Here is an 18161-nt window from a genome sequence, read left to right on the forward strand (position 1 = left end):
TCAACAGTGTTTTTTTTCCCCCTAGGTTACCTCATACAACTATGTCCACCCAAAGCTTACTATTGATTAGATATTTCCTGGAAAAATCATTTCTTCATTAAGAAATTCAGATCTGCCAAATTTGCCTGAGAAACTGAGTTTAATAGAATAATATTTGCAAAAGAAAAAAATTTGCAAAAGATTGTTTACCTGGAAAATGTTTTTGTAGATACAAATGAATTGATGGATCACATGCTCACCCAAAATTTAAATGGAAAATATTTGTTCTTATGAATATTACATAAAGTTTAAGTTTTGAAGACATTAACTTGATGGCACTGACTATTTACTTTTTTTTTCTTCAAGATTAGGGATTGAGCTCAGAGCCTTGCACATGCCAGAACAGTGCTTTATCAACTAAAATATATCTCCCAACCAAGTCCTGCTGACTTTTAGTCAGGTGCTTTAAAAGGTATATTAAGGTTTACTCAGGAAAAGGATTTTCTGAAGCAATAGCCATGGATTTATATCCCAAATAGCTGAGATTGTAGGCCTGTACCACCAAGCCATGTCTTGCTCCTTTGGTTTTGTTTTGAGACAGTGTCTCACTGTGTAGCTCTGGTTGGCCTGGAACTCACTTTATAGACCAGGCTAGCCTTGAAACTCATAAAGATGTACCTGCCTCTGTTTGCTGTACATTTGGATTATAGACATGCAACACTATGCCTAGCCCTTGTTTATTTTACATGTGTGTCCATGCCATGATGTATATGGTGAAGATCAAGAAAGCTTCCAAAAGTCCAAAAATTGTTTCTTTCATTTTATCTTGTGGGTTTAAGGGATTGAATTCAGATTGTCAGACTTAGGGCTGAGCTCCCTTAACCACTGAGTTGTCTCACTAGCCCATACTGTGTGTATGTGTCTGTCTGTCTGTCTGTATGCGTCTATGTATTTTGGTTTTGCGAGACAGGGTTTCTCTGAGTAACAGGTCTAGCTGTCCTGGAACTAGCTCTTGTAGACCAGGCTGGCCTCAAACTCACAGAGATCTGCCTGCCTCTGCCTCTGCCTCTCAAGTACTGGAATTAAAGGTGTGCACCATCACTGCCCAGCCATAATTTTTTAAAAATATCTATTTCTCTGTCTGTCTGTCTGTCTGTCTTTCTGTCTGTCTGTCTGTCTCTCTGTCTCTTTCTCTCTCTCTCTCTCTCTCTCTCTCGTGTATTCTATCTATCTATCTATCTATCTATCTATCTATCTATCTATCTATCTATCTATCTAGTATGCAGTGTTCTGTATAATTTCAACCAAGAATAGGGCACTAGATCTCATTATAATTGATTGTGAGCCACCATGTGGGTGCTGGGAATTGAGCTCAGGACCTCTGGAAGAACAGCTAGTGCTCTTAATCTCTGAGCCATCTCTCCAACCCCAATACATAATTTTTGAGTAAAAATTTTAAATAATGAATAAGTAATTTGTAATAATTTTGAATAAGTCCCTTTTATGTCTAGATTTTATTCTATTATAATGTAATAAATTTCTGTTAATTTTTTGTGATTTCTTTAGAATTCTGAAAATTAGGGAATATTGTTCTTTGTAATCACAATAATAAATGTGTAAGTGCAGTCGAAGTTAAAGGATACTCTATAACTGCATAAATTCTTTATCAAATTATTGCAGCTATTAAAGGAAGTCATCTCCCTCCCCTCACTTCCACCTTTTGGACCTTGATAAGGATCCAAAACAAAATAAGTGGTCAGTTGTGTCATCCTGTAATGTGTGCGTGTGTTAGAGTAGGTGGGCATATCAGCTGAGTGTTGTAATAAGGTACAAAAGAAGAGAGAATCATTATCATTTCACTAAAACTAATCAGAGCCTTGTCTGAAGATGGAGACAAGGTTAAGGATGATGATACCTCCTGTCCTTGATAACTGACGCATCTCTAAGGTTGGCTTTATCACTTTTTTCTTCAGGTGATTTACTGTTCTTTTGGTGGAACATCCAAAGGGCTACACTTCAATAACTTAATAGTTGGACTTGTTCTCCTTACAAGAGGCAAAGATGAAGAGAAAGCAAAATGTAAGTTCTTTTATCTTAGGTGATAATGTATCGCATGTGCAAAATAATTTACTGAAAAATCTGAAAGGCAAAGATTGTAATGGCTATTTCTCCAAAGACACACAGCTGACCAGTAAATAAGCACTTCAAAACTGTTCAGTGTCATCAAAGTCAACTAAAACTACTGAGCCAACATTTATAAAAATTGCAGTCTGTTGTTGGTTGTTTTTACTCTTTGCTCTTTTTATGGGGCCCACCACCCAACTCCCACGGGCTTAGCTTGGCTTATTTCTAGCTAGCTTTCCTTTACTTAAATTATCCCATCTACCTTTTGCTTCTAGACTTTTCCTTTTCTTACTTCTGTATATTTCACTTCCACTTTTGCGGTGTGGCTGGTTCTGTGGTTGGGTGTCTGGCCCCTGTTGCCCTCCTCTCCTTGTTCTCTCGCTCCTTCGTCCTTTCTTTCCAGATTTCTCTTCTTACTTATTATTCTCTTTGCCTGCCAGCCCTGCCTATCCTTTCTCCTGCCTTGCTATTAGCTGTTCAGTTTTTTATTAGACCAATCAGGTTTTTTAGACAGGCATAGTATCACAGCTTCATAGAGGTAAACAGATGCAACATAAAAGAATGCAACACATCTTTACATCGTTAAAACAAATGTTCCACAGGATAAACGAGTGTAACACATCTTAAAATATATTCCACAACAGCTGTCCTTTGCTTTGGGGAGTGTAAAATGATAGTGCAGCCACTTTCGCTTTTGTTTTTATTAACTTATTTTTGGTGCTGGGAATTAAACTCAGAGCCTATCTGGATGGATAAACAAAATGTAAATTTCTGTACAATCTAGCCTTACTTAACAAGGAAAGGAAGTCAAGTGCTGATTGATCCATGCTAAAAACATAGATAAGGCTTAAAATTATTTTACTGAGGGGTTAGAGAGTTGGTTCAGCAGTTAAGAGCTTGTATTACTCTTCCAAAGGACCTTAATTTGGTTCCAGCACCCATGTCATGAGTCTCATGACCACCTGTAACTTCTGTCCTAGAGAATCTGACATCCTCTTCTGTCCTCTTGTAGGTATATCCCATATGCGTGCCATGTGTGCATGCACACACACACACACACACACACACACACACACACGTAAATATCTTTAAAACATATATTCATATATTTAAAACGTATTTGAGCCAGGCAGTGGTGGCTTATGCCTTTAATCCAAGCTTCCAGGAGTCAGAGACAGGCAAATCTACAAGAGCTAGTCCCAGGACAGTCAGAGCTGTTACAGAAACCCTGTCTTGGGGGGGAGGGGATTCTGTCATCTGCGTTATATATCTTGATGTCTTTTTTAAGAAAGGAAACAGTTTGCTCTGTTTGACAGCACATTCCTATAATCCCAGCACTTGGGAGATAGAGGCAAGAGGATCAGTAGTACTCCGGGGTTATCCTCAGATACATAACAAGTTGGAAGGCTATATGACACCCTGACTTTTTTGTTTTGTTTTGTTGGGGTTTTTTTTTGTTTTTTGTTTTTTTTTGAGATAGGTTTCTCTGTGAATCCCTAACTGTCCTGGAACTCAACTCTGTAGGCTAGGCTGACCTCAAATTCAGAGATCTACCTCCCTCCCAAGTGCTGACTAAAGGTGTGTGGCACCCCTGCTGGCATGACACCCTCTCTCTAAAAACAAAAAGAAAATGAGATGAATAATTCTTACATCTTTTCAAAATCCCAGTATTTCTGCCTTTCTTAGAGATGAGTGCTCTCAAAAAATGTAATGACCTCTTTCACCTTTTGAACATTTTTATGTCTTTTATTTATATCTGTAAACATATCTTCAAGAGTTTGGCCTTTTTTCTGAATATCATTTTACTTCATGCTTATTCATCTTGAAGTACCTATTCTGTTTAACTGCTGTATGGTATTGCATTATCTGTACTCATACATTTCAGTTTGTTTTCTCAATAAATGTTTGTTTCTAATTTTTGCTCTTACAAGCAGTAGTTGAGTGAACATGCTGCATTTTGTGTACAAGTATCAACATTTCTAAAAATTAAAATGGGATTGTTTAGAATTAGAGTTTCTGACCTATATCTTTACTTTTTCTAGATTTTGGCAAATCCGGATTGGTTACATTTGTTTGTATACTCATTAACATTTTTGGGGGACAGGGTTTCTTTGTGTAACAGTCCTGATTGTCCTGGAACCAACACCAGGCCCCATTTTCTTCCTTCCTTCTTTCCTTCTTTCCTTCCTTTCCTTTCCTTTCCTTTCCTTTCCTTTCCTTTCCTTTCCTTTCCTTTCCTTTCCTTTCCTTTCCTTTTTGCGTGTTGTTTGATTTTTTTTGTCTTTGCCTCCACAGTGCTGGGATTAAAGGCATGTGCCACCACTACCCCCAGGCCAGGATCTCTTATAATATGTGAATGAGGCTGAGTGGTGGTTCGATCCTGTTTCTTCCAGTCTTTGCTAGCACTTGGCATTAATCACATATATGAAAAAAACACCACAATTATTTTGAAGAGTAATTTATACAGACAGACATGGTGGCACACACTTGTAGTTATAGCTCTCAAGAGGCTGAGGCAGGAGTATTAATAAATTCAAGACCAGCCTGGGCTACATAGTACTAACCCAGCCAAGACTGCTGAGCAAGACTCTCTCAAAAAGAAGAGCAGGGGGCTGGAGAGATGGCTCAGAGGTTAAGAGCACTGATTGTTCTTCCAGAGGTCCTGAGTTCAATTCCCAGCAACCACATGGTGGCTCACAACCATCTGTAATGAAATCTGGTGCCCTCTTCTGGCCTGCAGGCACACATGCAGACAGAACACTGTAAACAATATAAATAAATAAATCTTTAAAAAATAAAAAAGAAGAGCAGGAAGAAGATAACGAAGATGACAACAATAATAATAAGTTGTACTCATAAAATGCAGTTAATTGTGTCTTTCTCTTCTTTTCCTACTTCTACTAACTGTACTTGATATATACTAAGATTAACTTATTTTTCTTTCTCTTAGATATTTTTAGTCTTTTTTCAAGTGAATCTGGGAGCTATGTCGTACGGGAAGAAATGGAAAGAATGCTCCATGTGGTGGATGGTAAAGTCCCAGATACAATTAGGAAGTGTTTCTCGGAGGTATACTTAAAGATTTATATTTCATTTCTTCTTGTTGATGAAGTGTTAACTCTTAGTTTGTGGTAGATATGGCTATGATGGATGCTTGCGCACAGAGGATTCTTGGTAATTTTATATTCAATTATTAATGTTTCAACTCCTTTATGTGCTGTGCTCAATAAAGAGTGTTTTTGTATTATCTAATAATTCTACAGGAAAATAAAGTGGAATAAGAGAAGAAATGTTGATAGGGTGGAAGTAAGTGTTGCTCTTTTTAAGATAGCTAGAAAAATCTGTGAGATAAAGTGAAATTCAAGAGTTTATGTCTCAGATGGGTGTGATGGTGCATACCTTTAATCTCTGTACTTGGGAGGCAGAGGCAGGTAGATCTCTGTGAGTTTGAGGCCAGTCTGATCTACAACGTGAATTCCAGGACAGCTAGGACTGTTAAACAGAGAAAACAGAGAAACCCTGTCTCAGAAGGACCAAAACAAACCAAATAAACAAACTAACTAAAAGTTTATGTCTCTCATTGCTGCTGTGTTTGTGAACTAGAAAATCCTTGATTCTGGGACTGAAGAGATAGCTCAGTGGTTAAGAATACATGCTACTCTTCCAAGGGACCCTAGTTTGAGTCCTGATTCCCAATTTGAGTGGTTCACAACTTCACAGCTCCAAAGAATCAGGCACTTTGCACCTGCCCTTATATGTACATACTCATATGCATAATCTTAATTTAATAATAATAAACTAAAACTTTAAAAAAGAGAAAAATCCTCAATTCTACTATAAAGACAATTACTTGTTTATACGTACACTATAATACTACACACTCCCACATAGGTACACTGACACCGTTGCACGTGCAGGCTCCTGCAGAGATTATAGGTGTACACTAGATCTGTTTAACATTTTCATGTGTTCAGTACTATAGAATAAACTTCTGTATTTTGGTTCTGCCATACTTACTTGAAATTACTGTAATAGTATTTTAGTACTTCAGTACAAATTAGGCTGTACTGTTTCTTTCTAGTAACAAAAATTGCTGGTCAGAAAAAAAGTCTTTGCAAATTGAATTAATGGATTTCACAAAGATAGCAAATGTATTAATATTCTTTTCATTTTTTCAGAGAAAATGATAATAGTTTTGTATTTAAATAAGGCTTATTCAGACATTCTTATTTTGCTGATGGGAACTAAAAATGATTGGCCACCTGTCCCTTAAAATTACTGACAGTAGCATATGCTTTAGGTAGTAATTAGTGCTCTAAGGAAATTAAGTAGAATAAGAGGTAGGTGCTGGTGGGGAGAAAGCAGCTAAGTGTTCTCTTCTGTATGGGATAACTATGAAATTCTGTCAGATAAAGTGAAACTCAAGCAAGGATTTATATTCATGATGATACCTATCCCTAAAGAGAGTACAGTAAAGACTCTAAGGTGGAAGTGTTGTTTTTCTCTGTCAAAGAAGCAATAAGGCCCATTTACTTGGAATAGAATTAGCAGTGGAATAGTAAGAATCAAAGTGGGATTATTGGGGCATTGAGGATGTCTATTAGTTACTTTTTTATTGCTGTAGCAAGAAATTATGACCAAGGCAACTTGTTGAAAAAGTGTTTAGTTGAGCTTAGTTTTGGAGGTTGGAGTTCATGGTGGTGTAGCAAAAGCTAGAGGCAGGAACAGTTTAAGGCTCATATCTTGATCCACAAAACACTAGATGAGAGAATGAGAATGGTGGGAGGCTTTTGAAGCCTCAGAGCCCACCCCCATATGATACCCCTTTCTTACAAGGTCACACCTCCTAATCTTTCCCAAACAGTTCCATCAACTGGTGACTAAGTATTCAAAGTATTCAAGTATTCATACTTGTATATGTTACGGAGGCTATCTTCATTCAAACCATCATCGGAGGTTAGAGTGTGAGTCTTTGATTTTACCTTAAGTAAGATAGAGACCCTTGGAGGTTTTGGGCAGATGAGTAATGCATAAGGTCCTTCTCCTTTTCCCCCCTCATTTTAAGATTTACAGTGCTAGCAGTTGAACACAGAGCCTTGTATATGCTAGGCAAGCATTTTACCATTGAGCCACATCTACAGCCCTTTTCATTTTTATGTTAGATAGGGTCTTCATAAATTACTTAAGCTAACTTTGAACTTTCTTTACATTGAGGATAGCCTCAAACTTGCTATCCCCTTTCATTTTTCTTTAACTTTTAAGTGGCTGGGATTATAGAAATGCCTACTACACTGGCAAGATGGCAGCATTCGTTTTTTTGAGACAGGATCTAATGTACCCTAGGTGGGAGTCCTGGTAAGAGGCAGTGATTATTTAGATCATGGCATATAGCAGTGAGATAGGGAGAGGTTATTAGGTTCTATACTTAACTATTTTTAAATGTTTTTAAATTTCAGTTATTATTGTGTGTGTATATGATGTTGCTTCTCTCCTTCCATCATTACTTGGGTTCTGGAAATGGAGCTCAGGCCACCAGGTTTGCTTAGTCAGCGCTTTTACTTTCTGACCATCTTGCCAACCCTCCTGAGAGTCTGTTTTGAAGGTAGACTTACAGAATGTTTTCTTGTTTAGGTTAGAAGCTAGCATAGAATAGAAAATCGTGATTTGAATGTTTAGAGTTTCTGTTAATGGAGATGGCTATGAGCTAGAGAAGGCAGTTTGAGGAATTGGCTATGATTTAATTTGCTGCAATCTGCAGCCCTTTATTTGTTTTGTAACGGGGTCTCCTATGTTGCCTAGGTTGGTTCTCATCTCATCTTCGATATTAAATCTGCTTTAGTTTTTCAAATATCTGGGGCTGCAAGTATGTTCCATCGTTTTTATTCTTGTTGTGTATAATATGTGCATGTGAGTATGTGATCACATATACCTGTACACATGCATGTGGCAGAGCAGGAAGTCTTAAGACAGTGTCTCTCACTGAACCTGAAGCTTGCCTTTTAGGTGAGCTTTAAGGGATTTATTGAGCTCAAGGGATCTGCCTATTTTTGTCCCTAGTGCTGGAGTTAGAGGCAGTTGCAGCCATGATCAGCTTTTTACTTGGCTGTTGTCTTAGGGTTTTTATTGCTGTGATAAAACAACATGACCAAAAGCAACTTGGAAAGGTTTACTTCAGTTTAAGGTTCCACATTACAGTTCATCACTGAGGGAAGTAAGAGTAGGAACCTGGAGGCAAGATTTGATACAGAGGCTATGGAGGGGTACTGCTTATACTGGCTTGCTGCCTCCCTCCTGGCTGCTTAGCCTGCTTCCTTATAGAATCCAGGACCACAAACCCAAGGATTGCACCACCCACAATGACTGGACCCACCTGTATCAGTTGTCATTTAAAAAAATGCACTATGGACTCGCCTTAGGCAAATCTTATAGAGGCATTTTTGCAATTGAGTTTTTTTTCACAAATGACTAACTTGTGTCAAATTGACAGTAAACAAGCAGGCATAGGTACAAAGAATTTGAACTTGACTTTGTTTGTTTGCCACGATTAAAGGCGTACAGCACCATTGCCCAGCTGATTTATTCTTAATCGTGTATATTTGTGGGGGAGGGGAGGGAAAAGAGCTCTCATATGTGCTCTCAGAGGCTGTAGTCATTGGATCTGTTACAGGCACTTGTGAGCCACCTGATGTGGGTGCTAGGAATTGAACTCTGGTCCTTTGGAAGAGTGATGTGTGCTCTTAACCTCTGAGCATCTCTCAAGCACCCCCTTTTGGTTTTTGTAAAAATTTAGTTATATAGCCATGATTGACTAGATGAGCATTGGTGATAAACTCAGCCTTCAGCCTCCTTTCTTCCCCAGTATTTGGCAGATGGGCTTGAAATTAATCATTACTATCAAACTTGTAATGGTTATTTAGTGAAGATACCTAGTGGCTGTAAGCTGTCATACAACCTAGTAACAAACATATTTTATAGAGTTCAGGAGTTTTTAGGTATATGTTTGGAAAAAGGAAAGAAAAATAAGTACAGAATTCATAAATTCATAAAATCATAACCATTTTTAAAAAGCTAGTTGTAATAAATGATTCTACAACTTTTAAGATTTATCCCAGTATCTTAAGAGTTAATGGTGTAAAAAGTATAGAATTTATACTCCTTTGTTTTTAGACACACATGGTTAGAGTAAGAATAGGATGATAAAATCCTTAATCCCCAACATGTTTGCAGTGTCTTCTTGTGTCCATGTCTCAAATTTGAAACAAGACTGTCAGTGTTGTCTCCATAGTTTGCATTGCATTGATGCTAAGTGTTTTCAAGCTAGTAGGCCAAGCATATTGTTGTGCTTAGGAGGATCCTACTCAACAGTGCAGGAGTTGTTTTGTATCCGTCAGCATTTCTATTAGAATTGGAGTTGCTAAGCCCCTGAATGTCAGTCTTTGTTGTATTTCCAGTGAGGTTTTTTCTTTTTCTCAGAGAAATATCTAGTCTTTACTAAACTTAAGAGCTATTGTCCAAGCAAGGCTTGACCTAGAGAGCAGTTTCAGCACAGCCTTGTTCAACCTAGATACTTTTTTTTCTTTAGAGATTTAGTAAGACAAATACTTATAAAAGACATGAAGTTGAGAGTAGTATTGTGGAGGGGGTTTAGAGGAACTTAGAGGGGTGAGATGGGGAGGTAGAGATGAATATTTCATTGTATAACTTGTATGAAATTTTCAAAAGTTCTTTTAAAAAGGAAAGCAAAAAGTGGAAATGAACTTGTTCCTTTTGGTGGCGTTGTTGAGATAGGGTCTCATTATGTAACTTTGACTGTCCAAGGACTCGTCCTTGCTATGTAGACCAGGCTGACCTCAAATTCACAGAGATCCTCTTCCCTCTGTCTCTTGAGTGCTGGGATTAAATGCCTACACTATTAAGTGTGTCTACCTTGTTTGTTTTTGAACTCTAAATGACTTTTGAGATCCTGGTTGTCTAGTCTAAAAATGACTTCTAGATAATTGTTTTAAGTGTTTTAATTTAGGCAACTTTAGTTAAATATATACTAATTTAGATTTCAAAATGCAAAAGATAAGGGATAAGTGAAAATGTGGAGTAATTATAATTTTTAAGAGTAAGGGAAACTAATTTTTTTAAAAGACATTTATTTAATATGTATAATGTTCTGTCTGCATGTATGCCTGCAGGCCAGAAGAAACCAGATCTTACTACAGACAGTTGTGAGCCACAATGTGGTTGCTGGGAATTGACCTCAGGAAGGGCAGCCAGTGCTCTTAATCACTAAGCCATCTCTCTAGCCCAAGAAACAAACTTTTTATGTTTTTTATTTTATGTGTATGCTTTCTTTGCCTCCATACATGTATGTGCTCCACATATGTGCCTGGTTCCTGAAGAACTAGAAGGTGTTGGTCTTCCTGAAACTGGAGTTAAGAATTTTGTGAGCCATCATGTAGGTGCTTGGAACTGATCCTGGGTTCTTTGCATGAGCAGCCTGTGCCATTTCTCCCGCACTAGATTTATTAAATATCAAAACAGATATAAATATAGCCTATTGGTTTTAGGATATACCTTAACAAATAAAGTGTAGGGTTTATTATTATTATTATTTTGTTTTTTGTTCTTGTTTTGGTTTCTCAAGACAGGGTTTCTCTGGGTAGCCCTGACTTTCCAGGAACTTACTTTGTAGACGAGGCTGGCCTTGAATTCAGATATCTGCCTGCCTCCTGAGTGCCACCATGCCCGGCTTTAATGTTTAGTATTGTAAGTTGACTGCATTAATAAATTGATAATAATTTACAGTTAGCACATAGATTTTAATTCAAGCGCAGCTGTTTTGTTTTTCAAAAAGCAGTTTGCTTCACGAATACCTGTATCTGATGATATTTAGCCCTGAGTTTAGATGTAGATGGGAAAATGTCAGCCACTGATAAGTTCCAGGCTGTTCAGGCTCTAAATACTATACCTAAAATTGTACTAAACCTGTTTTCTTATTTCAATTTCAGGGTGAAAAGGTGAACTATGAAAAATTTAGAAATTGGCTTCTTCTAAACAAAGATGCTTTTACCTTTTCTCGCTGGCTGCTATCTGGGGGTGTATATGTGACCCTCACTGATGACAGTGACACGCCTACTTTCTACCAAACTCTGGCTGGAGTCACACATTGTAAGTAGTGACACTATATTGTTTGCTTTCTCCTTTAATATAATTGACTGATACTGGCAGAATATGCTCATAAAGATGGAAAGGTTTTTGTCACTGCTTTCTTCTTCCAGTTATAATGGAATGAGATGGTGGAACGTAGAAAATACAGCCCTTTACTTATTGTTCTTAATACAGCTGTATTAGTTTCCTTAACTATTTGTCATAGATTACCACAATTCATAACCTAAAATAAGAGAAACCTAGTCTCCGGGAGCTCCAGTGGCTGAAACGAAGGTTCCGATACAGCTCTGTCCCTGCTAGAGGAAGAACTCGTTCTTTTTTCTGCCTTCGGTAATCCTAAGTATTCCTTGTAGGCGCATCACATCTGCTTTGGTTTTCATCTGCCTTCTCTGTCTCTAAGTTCTTTTCTTTTTTCACATACTCTAAATAAGCTGACCTCAAATTTACTATGTAGCCAAGGGTAACACTGAATTTTTTATTCTCCCAGCTCTACTTCCCAAGTGTTGGAATTATAGGCATGTTTCACTACTTCCAACTTTCTGTCATTGGATTTAAGGCCCAGGCTAAATCCATAACTTCATTTCAAGCTGATAATAAATTCATTATTTCTTCAAGCACCCTTTTTGCCAAAAAAAAAAAAAAAGAACCACATTCAAAGTTCCAGGAGATCACAAATTTTTGAGAGACACAATTCAGTTATACAATAACTGTTAAATTCTAATATGTTCTTTTTAGTAGTTACCAAAAGCAAAACAAAAAAGGAAACAAAAATAAGAAAAAACCATTCTGCTCTTGCTCTTTCCTGACACTAAGATTCCCTTTTTTCTTGCCTATCAAATCTTGAAAACTTAAATGACATCTCCCCACCTACTTTTTTTTTTTTTTAATATGAACAGCATTTTTTCTGTGTCGACCAGGCTCACCTTGAACTCGCCTGCCTTTGCTTTCCAAGTGCTGAGGTTAAAGGTGTGTACCACCACCATCCACCTGGCTTTTTAAAATAGGGTTTCAGGGGTTTGAACTCTGGTCCTCATGCTTGCACCAACTTAGCTATCTCTAGCCTGTGCCGCTTCTTTAAATGAAACTTTTTATTGCAGTCCTATCAGAAAGCTACTTTCTCTGAGTTTCTTAATTTTCAATTTTATTTTGTGTGTGTGTATGTATGAGTGTATATATGTGTACACATATGTACAGAGTCAGAAGAGGCATTGGAGTTAGAGATAGATGTGAGCCACTATGTGGGTGCTGAGAACTGAACCAGGGTTCTCTGCAAGAGCAGTAAGTGCTCTTAGCCATTGGGCTATCTCTCTAGCCCATCTCTGAGTTTTTTTAAACAACTTTTTGTGTCCCTCTTTTTTGAACTTACATTTTACCCTATGTTATAATTATTTGAAGCAACTTATTTGTTGTCTGTGCCATCTCTTCTCAATCATAGGACCCTATCCTGACTAGTTTTATGACAGCTTGACAAAAACCAAAGTCATCTGAGAGAAAAATACCTTCATACGATTGGGCTTTAGGTAAACCTGAATGTAGGGCATTTTCTTAATTAATGATTGATGGGGGTGGGGCAAACTCATTGTGGGTGGGGATACTCCTGGGATGATGGTTCTAAAGTTTATAAAGATATAAGATTGAGAAAGCCATGAAGAGAGCAAGCCTCTGCATCAGCTCCTGCTTCCAGGTTCCTGCCCTGTATGCCTTCAATAGTGAATGCTGTCTGTATGGAAGTGTGAGTGAAATAAGCATACACAAAGTAAATAAATATAAGAAAAAGCGCAATAGATTTTTGTCATGGTAAGCACATTTTTCAGACTTGTAAATTTCAAGCTACTGTTATCTTGCTTTTACTTAAATTAAGAAACTGAATTAGAACTCAAACTCAAAGTTATAGGCATTTTGGTTTTTTTTTCCCCACTTTAATTGCCTTACAAAGTAAAAGGTTTCCTTATTGCATTTACAGACACTTTATTTTGGTTAATTTTTTTCTCTCCCCTGCTCCTCTGCTTCATATACCTGCCTCTCAACTTCTCAGAGTATCTTTTCGCGTTCCTTCTCCTCCCTTTTTTAAAAATTTCATTTATTTATTTATTTATTTATTTATTTATTTATTTATTTATTTATTTATTTCGTCGAGGCAGGGTTTCTCTGATTCCTCCTCCTTTCTAACACAATAATGTGCTCTGTGGTCTTTCCTGTCTCCCTCCTTTGAAGTGTCTTCCTCCCACCTGCTCATGTGTTTCTTTCTCTTTGACTTCTACCCATGTTGCTTCTCACTAGATACAATTTTGTTTTGTTTTTGTTTTATTTAGACAGGGTTTCTCTGTGTAGCCTTGGATGTCCTGTAGAGACCAGACTGGCCTTGAACTCAGAGTTACCCTGCCTCTGCCTCCTGAGTACTGGGACTAAAGCTGTGTGCCACCACTACCTGGTTAAGATACACATAGTTAATAATTAGAAATTAGGACCCATTCAAAGTTGTACTTTTATGGTAGTAGAAATTAATTTTTAAGAGAAGAGATTGTTACATTTTTCTATGATAACTTACTAATTAATTAAATGACTGAGTATGGCCAATTTGCGTAAGGATGGAAGGATTGGGACTAAAGATGGAATTCATGGTAGACATCTTGCCTCCCCTGCACAAGACCTGGATTCTATCTTTTGGACTGCAAGGAAGTTGGTCAGGCATGGTGGTACAAATCTATAATCCCAGCATTTAGGAAACTGAGACAGGAGGATTATGAACTCACTGTCAGCCTAAACCATATAGTGAGATCCTGTTTCAAAAACAAAACAACAGAATCAAAATGGTGACAAGTGAGATGTCTAAAGCTCTTGCCTACAAACCTGGTGACCTAAGTTCAATACCCAGAACCTATGTGACCCGGTAGAGCTGACCTGTGACCTCCACATGCTTGTGGTAGTATACATGCCTACACATATGGAAAACACACAATAATAATAATAATAATAACAACAACAACAACAACAATAAATACTTTATTATAGGGGCTGAAGTTTAGTTGTGGCGGACCTGAGTTTAGTTCTCAGCACCCATGTTGAGAAGCTCACAGCCACCTGTGTCTTCAGCTCCAGGGATTGGATGCCCTGTTCTGGATTCCAGTGGCACCTATATTCAATGTGCACACACTCCTAAACAGACACATGTGTAATTAAAATAAATTAAAGTTTAAAATTAAAAACAAATCTGCGAAATGAGTACAGGATTCCTAAGGATAAGTTCATCTTTAAAGCCATTTACTCTTCCAGGCCAGTGTACTGATAATAGAGTCAATATTCTGATAATAGACACAGTTTGAAATAGAATAGTAAATATATTATTAATTTTTACCATTGAAAATACTTTGGGAAGCTGGAGAGATGGCTCAGAGGTTAAGAGCCCTGGTTGCCCTTCCAGATGTTCTGAGTTCAATTTCCAGCAACCACATGATGGCTTACATCCATCTGTAATGGGATTTTGTACACTCTTCTGAACTGCAGGTAGACATAGAGACAGAATGTTCTATGCATAATAAGTAAATAAATAAATCTTTAAAAAAAATTTGAGTGCCATGATTGGTGGCACATACCTGTAACCCCCACACTCAGAACTCTGAGGCTGGTAGATTGTGGTAAGTTTGAGACAGGCCTGGTCTATATAGAGAGTACCAGGCTAACCAGGGATATAAATTAAGATCTTATCTCAAACATAACAAACAACAAAGACTGAGGAGATGATTCTACCTTAAAGGCCAAACCTTGGACATTTTTGCATTTCTTATAGTAACCTTTTCTTGTTCATACTTTTTTTTGGGGGGGAGGAGTTTCGAGACAGGGTTTCTCTGTAGCTTTTAGAGCCTGTCCTGGAACTAGCTCTTGTAGACCAGGCTGGCCTCGAATTCACAGAGATCCGCCTGCCTCTGCCTCCTGAATGCCGGGATTAAAGGCCTTTGCCACCGCTGCCCGGCTCTTGTTCATACTTACTTAGCACACATATCTTTGGAGTTTGCAGAAACTGACTAAAATTCAAAATTGTGGAAAGATAAGTTTTTCCACACAATCTGTTTTTACCTCGTTCTGTGCTAAAAGATAGCCCTAGCCAAACGCTATGGTATGAACCTAAATTTTCCTGTCTGCTGAGAACACACATTTTTATCACTGAAATATATGCCCAAGACCCTCCTCTTTTTTTTAAAGTTTCTGTTTGTTTGGTTGGTTGGGATTTGTTCTGTTTTGTTTTGTTTTGTTTTTTGTAGTGTTTTGTTTTTGTTTTTATTTTGAGACATGGGTTACTCAGTGTAGCCCTGGCTATCCTGGAACTCACTCTGTAGACCAGGCTGGCTCAAATTCAGCCTCCTGAGTGCTGGGATTGAAGCTATGTGGCACCACCACCCCTAGTGCAAAATTATATTGTCTTTTTTTAAAAAAACAAACAAACAAACAAAAAACCGCTGGTCATTTGTCATTATTGTCATTTATCTTATTTCAATGGCATACGGCCTTGGGATATATAGCAGAACTTGTCACACAAAACAAAATAATAGACGTTAACCTTTTCCTTGGTTTTTAATTAAAGCCTCATACTTCTTTTTTAATTGCTGTGTATCTTACCTTTGTGTTTTGCTTTTTTTTCTTCTTTTTGCTACGTAGAGACTAAGCCTAGGGTACTGTGCTAGAAAAGTCCTCTACCCCTGAGCTACATCCATCTCCTTAAGATTCTAAACATCAGTGTCTTCTAGTCCCTTGTGACATCTCGTATTAGAGCCTTCTTTAAGTAGGGGAAATATATTTCAGTGACTGTAAAACCATAGACCCCCCAACTAAATCCATGTCTCCTCACCATCCTTTTACTTGTCCGTAATGACATAAGACTTATAGCCATTCTAAGTAAATGTCAGAAGCCATTGCTTCTGAGAGCAGGTGGTCTCCTCAAAACACTAGAGGACTGTGTTACTATATAAAATACTTGAATATGGAGCCTGGTCTTTTCCATGGGGATCATTCTGACATTAAAGAACTTCTAGAGATGGAGCCTTCTGTAAGGTGAGATTGATTAGAATGGCCCAAAGTCGGTCCAAATAATTGAGAATACTGGGAATATAGTATTCTTGGTAGTCCCAGGAAAAATTATACTTACAGGTAGATGTAGATTCATTCTTCTTTAGCCAGTGGAGTGCAAGTTTTGTTATATATTTACTTAACATTTACAAATAAAAGGAATGTTAAATTTGTTGCTTTTTTCTTTTTTAAAAAATGTCTTATTTATTATTTTGTGTGCATTGATGTTTTGCCTGCATATATGTCTGTGTAAGGGTGTCAGATCCCTTGAAACTGAAGTTAAAGATAGGTGTGAGCTGCCATGTGGGTGCTTGGAATTGAACCTGGGTCCTGTCCCCCGCTCCTAGACAAGGTTTTGCTGTTGCTATCGAGCTTGTCCTGAACCTAGTTCTTGTAGACCAGGCTGGCCTCAAACTCCTGCCTGCCTCTGCCTCCCAAGTGCTCGGATTAAAGGCCTGTGTCACCATCACCCGGCTTATGTATTTATTTTTAATGTGTATTGGTGCTCTGCTTTTGTTGTCTTCTTTTAGGATGAGATACTTTATATTGCTGTTTTATTACTTTAAAGAAAGCTTAGAACTTTAGTGTTTCTCTAGAGAAAAAGTTTTTTTCTATAGTCACCATATTTCATCATAAACAGACATCTTATTTAGGATTAGAGGAGAGAAATGACATCTCATTTAGATATCAGGATGCAATTCTTCTATTTGCTAATATTTTAGATTATTTGTTTTTGTTCATGGCTTAGAATTGTTTTCTCTATGAATTTTTCAAATTAGAATATGAAATAACATGTTTCATTGTGGCATATTCATACATTTATTTTTTTTTATCGTCTACCTTCACCACCACCCCTGTCTCTGTGTACTTTCCCAGTTCAGATAGCTCACTTTCTGCTGTCATGGCAAATGTAAAAGTACTACTACTGTCTTTTAAATAAGTCTAATTATCTGGCTATTTGAAGCAGGTATTTCAGGTTTTGTTGTTGTTGCTGTTGTTGTTTATTTTATTTTGTTTAGGGGTGGGAGTTGACACAGGGTTTTGTTTAGGGGTGGGAGTTGACACTATGTACCTCTGGCTCTCCTGGACTTTGCTCTGTAGACCAGGCTGGCCTCAAAACTCACTGAGATCTCTCTGCCTCTGCCTCCCGAGTGCTGGGATTAAAGGCGTGAGCCACCACTGCCTGGCTTCTTTTCTTTTTTAAAATTTTTTATTTATTTATTTGTGGTGGGTGGGGCACATTTGGTTGTGTACAAGTCATAGAACAATTTGCAGGGGTGAGTTCTTTTCCTTCTGCTTCTGATTTTATGTCATCAAACTTGGGTCATCGGGCTTGTCAGTGAGGTCGTTTACCTGCTACACTAACCCACAGGTTCTTAGCTGTTAATTTGTAAATAGATTCTTCTGAGGCTTTTGTTTGTTTCTTTCTTGTTCCTCAGTGGTGAGGATTGAACCCAGAGCATCTCACTTACTAGGCGAACTGTCACTGAGCTACATTTGCCGCCTCTATTGTTGAGGTGTGTGGGTTTTTGTATATTTGTTTGTTCATTTATGAGTTCTACTTACATGCAAATAACATTGGTTTTCTTTCTCTATATTATATTCCATGATTTTTGTTTTCTTGAACTAGTGAAAATTTCCAAATCATGCGTAATGATAATCGAAGGGAGAAGGTTCTGCTTATGCTCAGAAATAGAAAACTAAGACCTTTACTGTCAAGTATAATAAAATAAAATAATCACATAAACCAAATAATTGTGCTCTTCTTTTAAGACCACTAACAACATGTAGATGAAAGAATCTTTAAAAGAAAGCAAAGCTGAGTTCCATATGAGTGA

General features: G+C 37.6%; 1 protein-coding gene across 3 annotated transcripts in view; it reads left to right on the forward strand.

Annotated features, from left to right (window-relative positions):
* The window catches only part of Usp32 (ubiquitin specific peptidase 32), a 148454-nt gene that overhangs the window by 47326 nt on the left and 82967 nt on the right, over window positions 1–18161 (forward strand). For all 3 annotated transcript variants that reach the window (XM_048446738.3, XM_048446739.3, XM_085695605.2), the window contains exons 3-5: window positions 1953–2058; window positions 5054–5172; window positions 11103–11262. In XM_048446738.3, coding sequence (XP_048302695.2) covers window positions 1953–2058; window positions 5054–5172; window positions 11103–11262 — 385 coding nt within the window. The remainder of the gene's footprint in view (window positions 1–1952; window positions 2059–5053; window positions 5173–11102; window positions 11263–18161) is intronic.

Source organism: Myodes glareolus, chromosome 9, assembly GCF_982192425.1.
Source record: "Myodes glareolus chromosome 9, mMyoGla1.1, whole genome shotgun sequence".
Lineage (NCBI taxonomy): Eukaryota > Metazoa > Chordata > Mammalia > Rodentia > Cricetidae > Myodes > Myodes glareolus.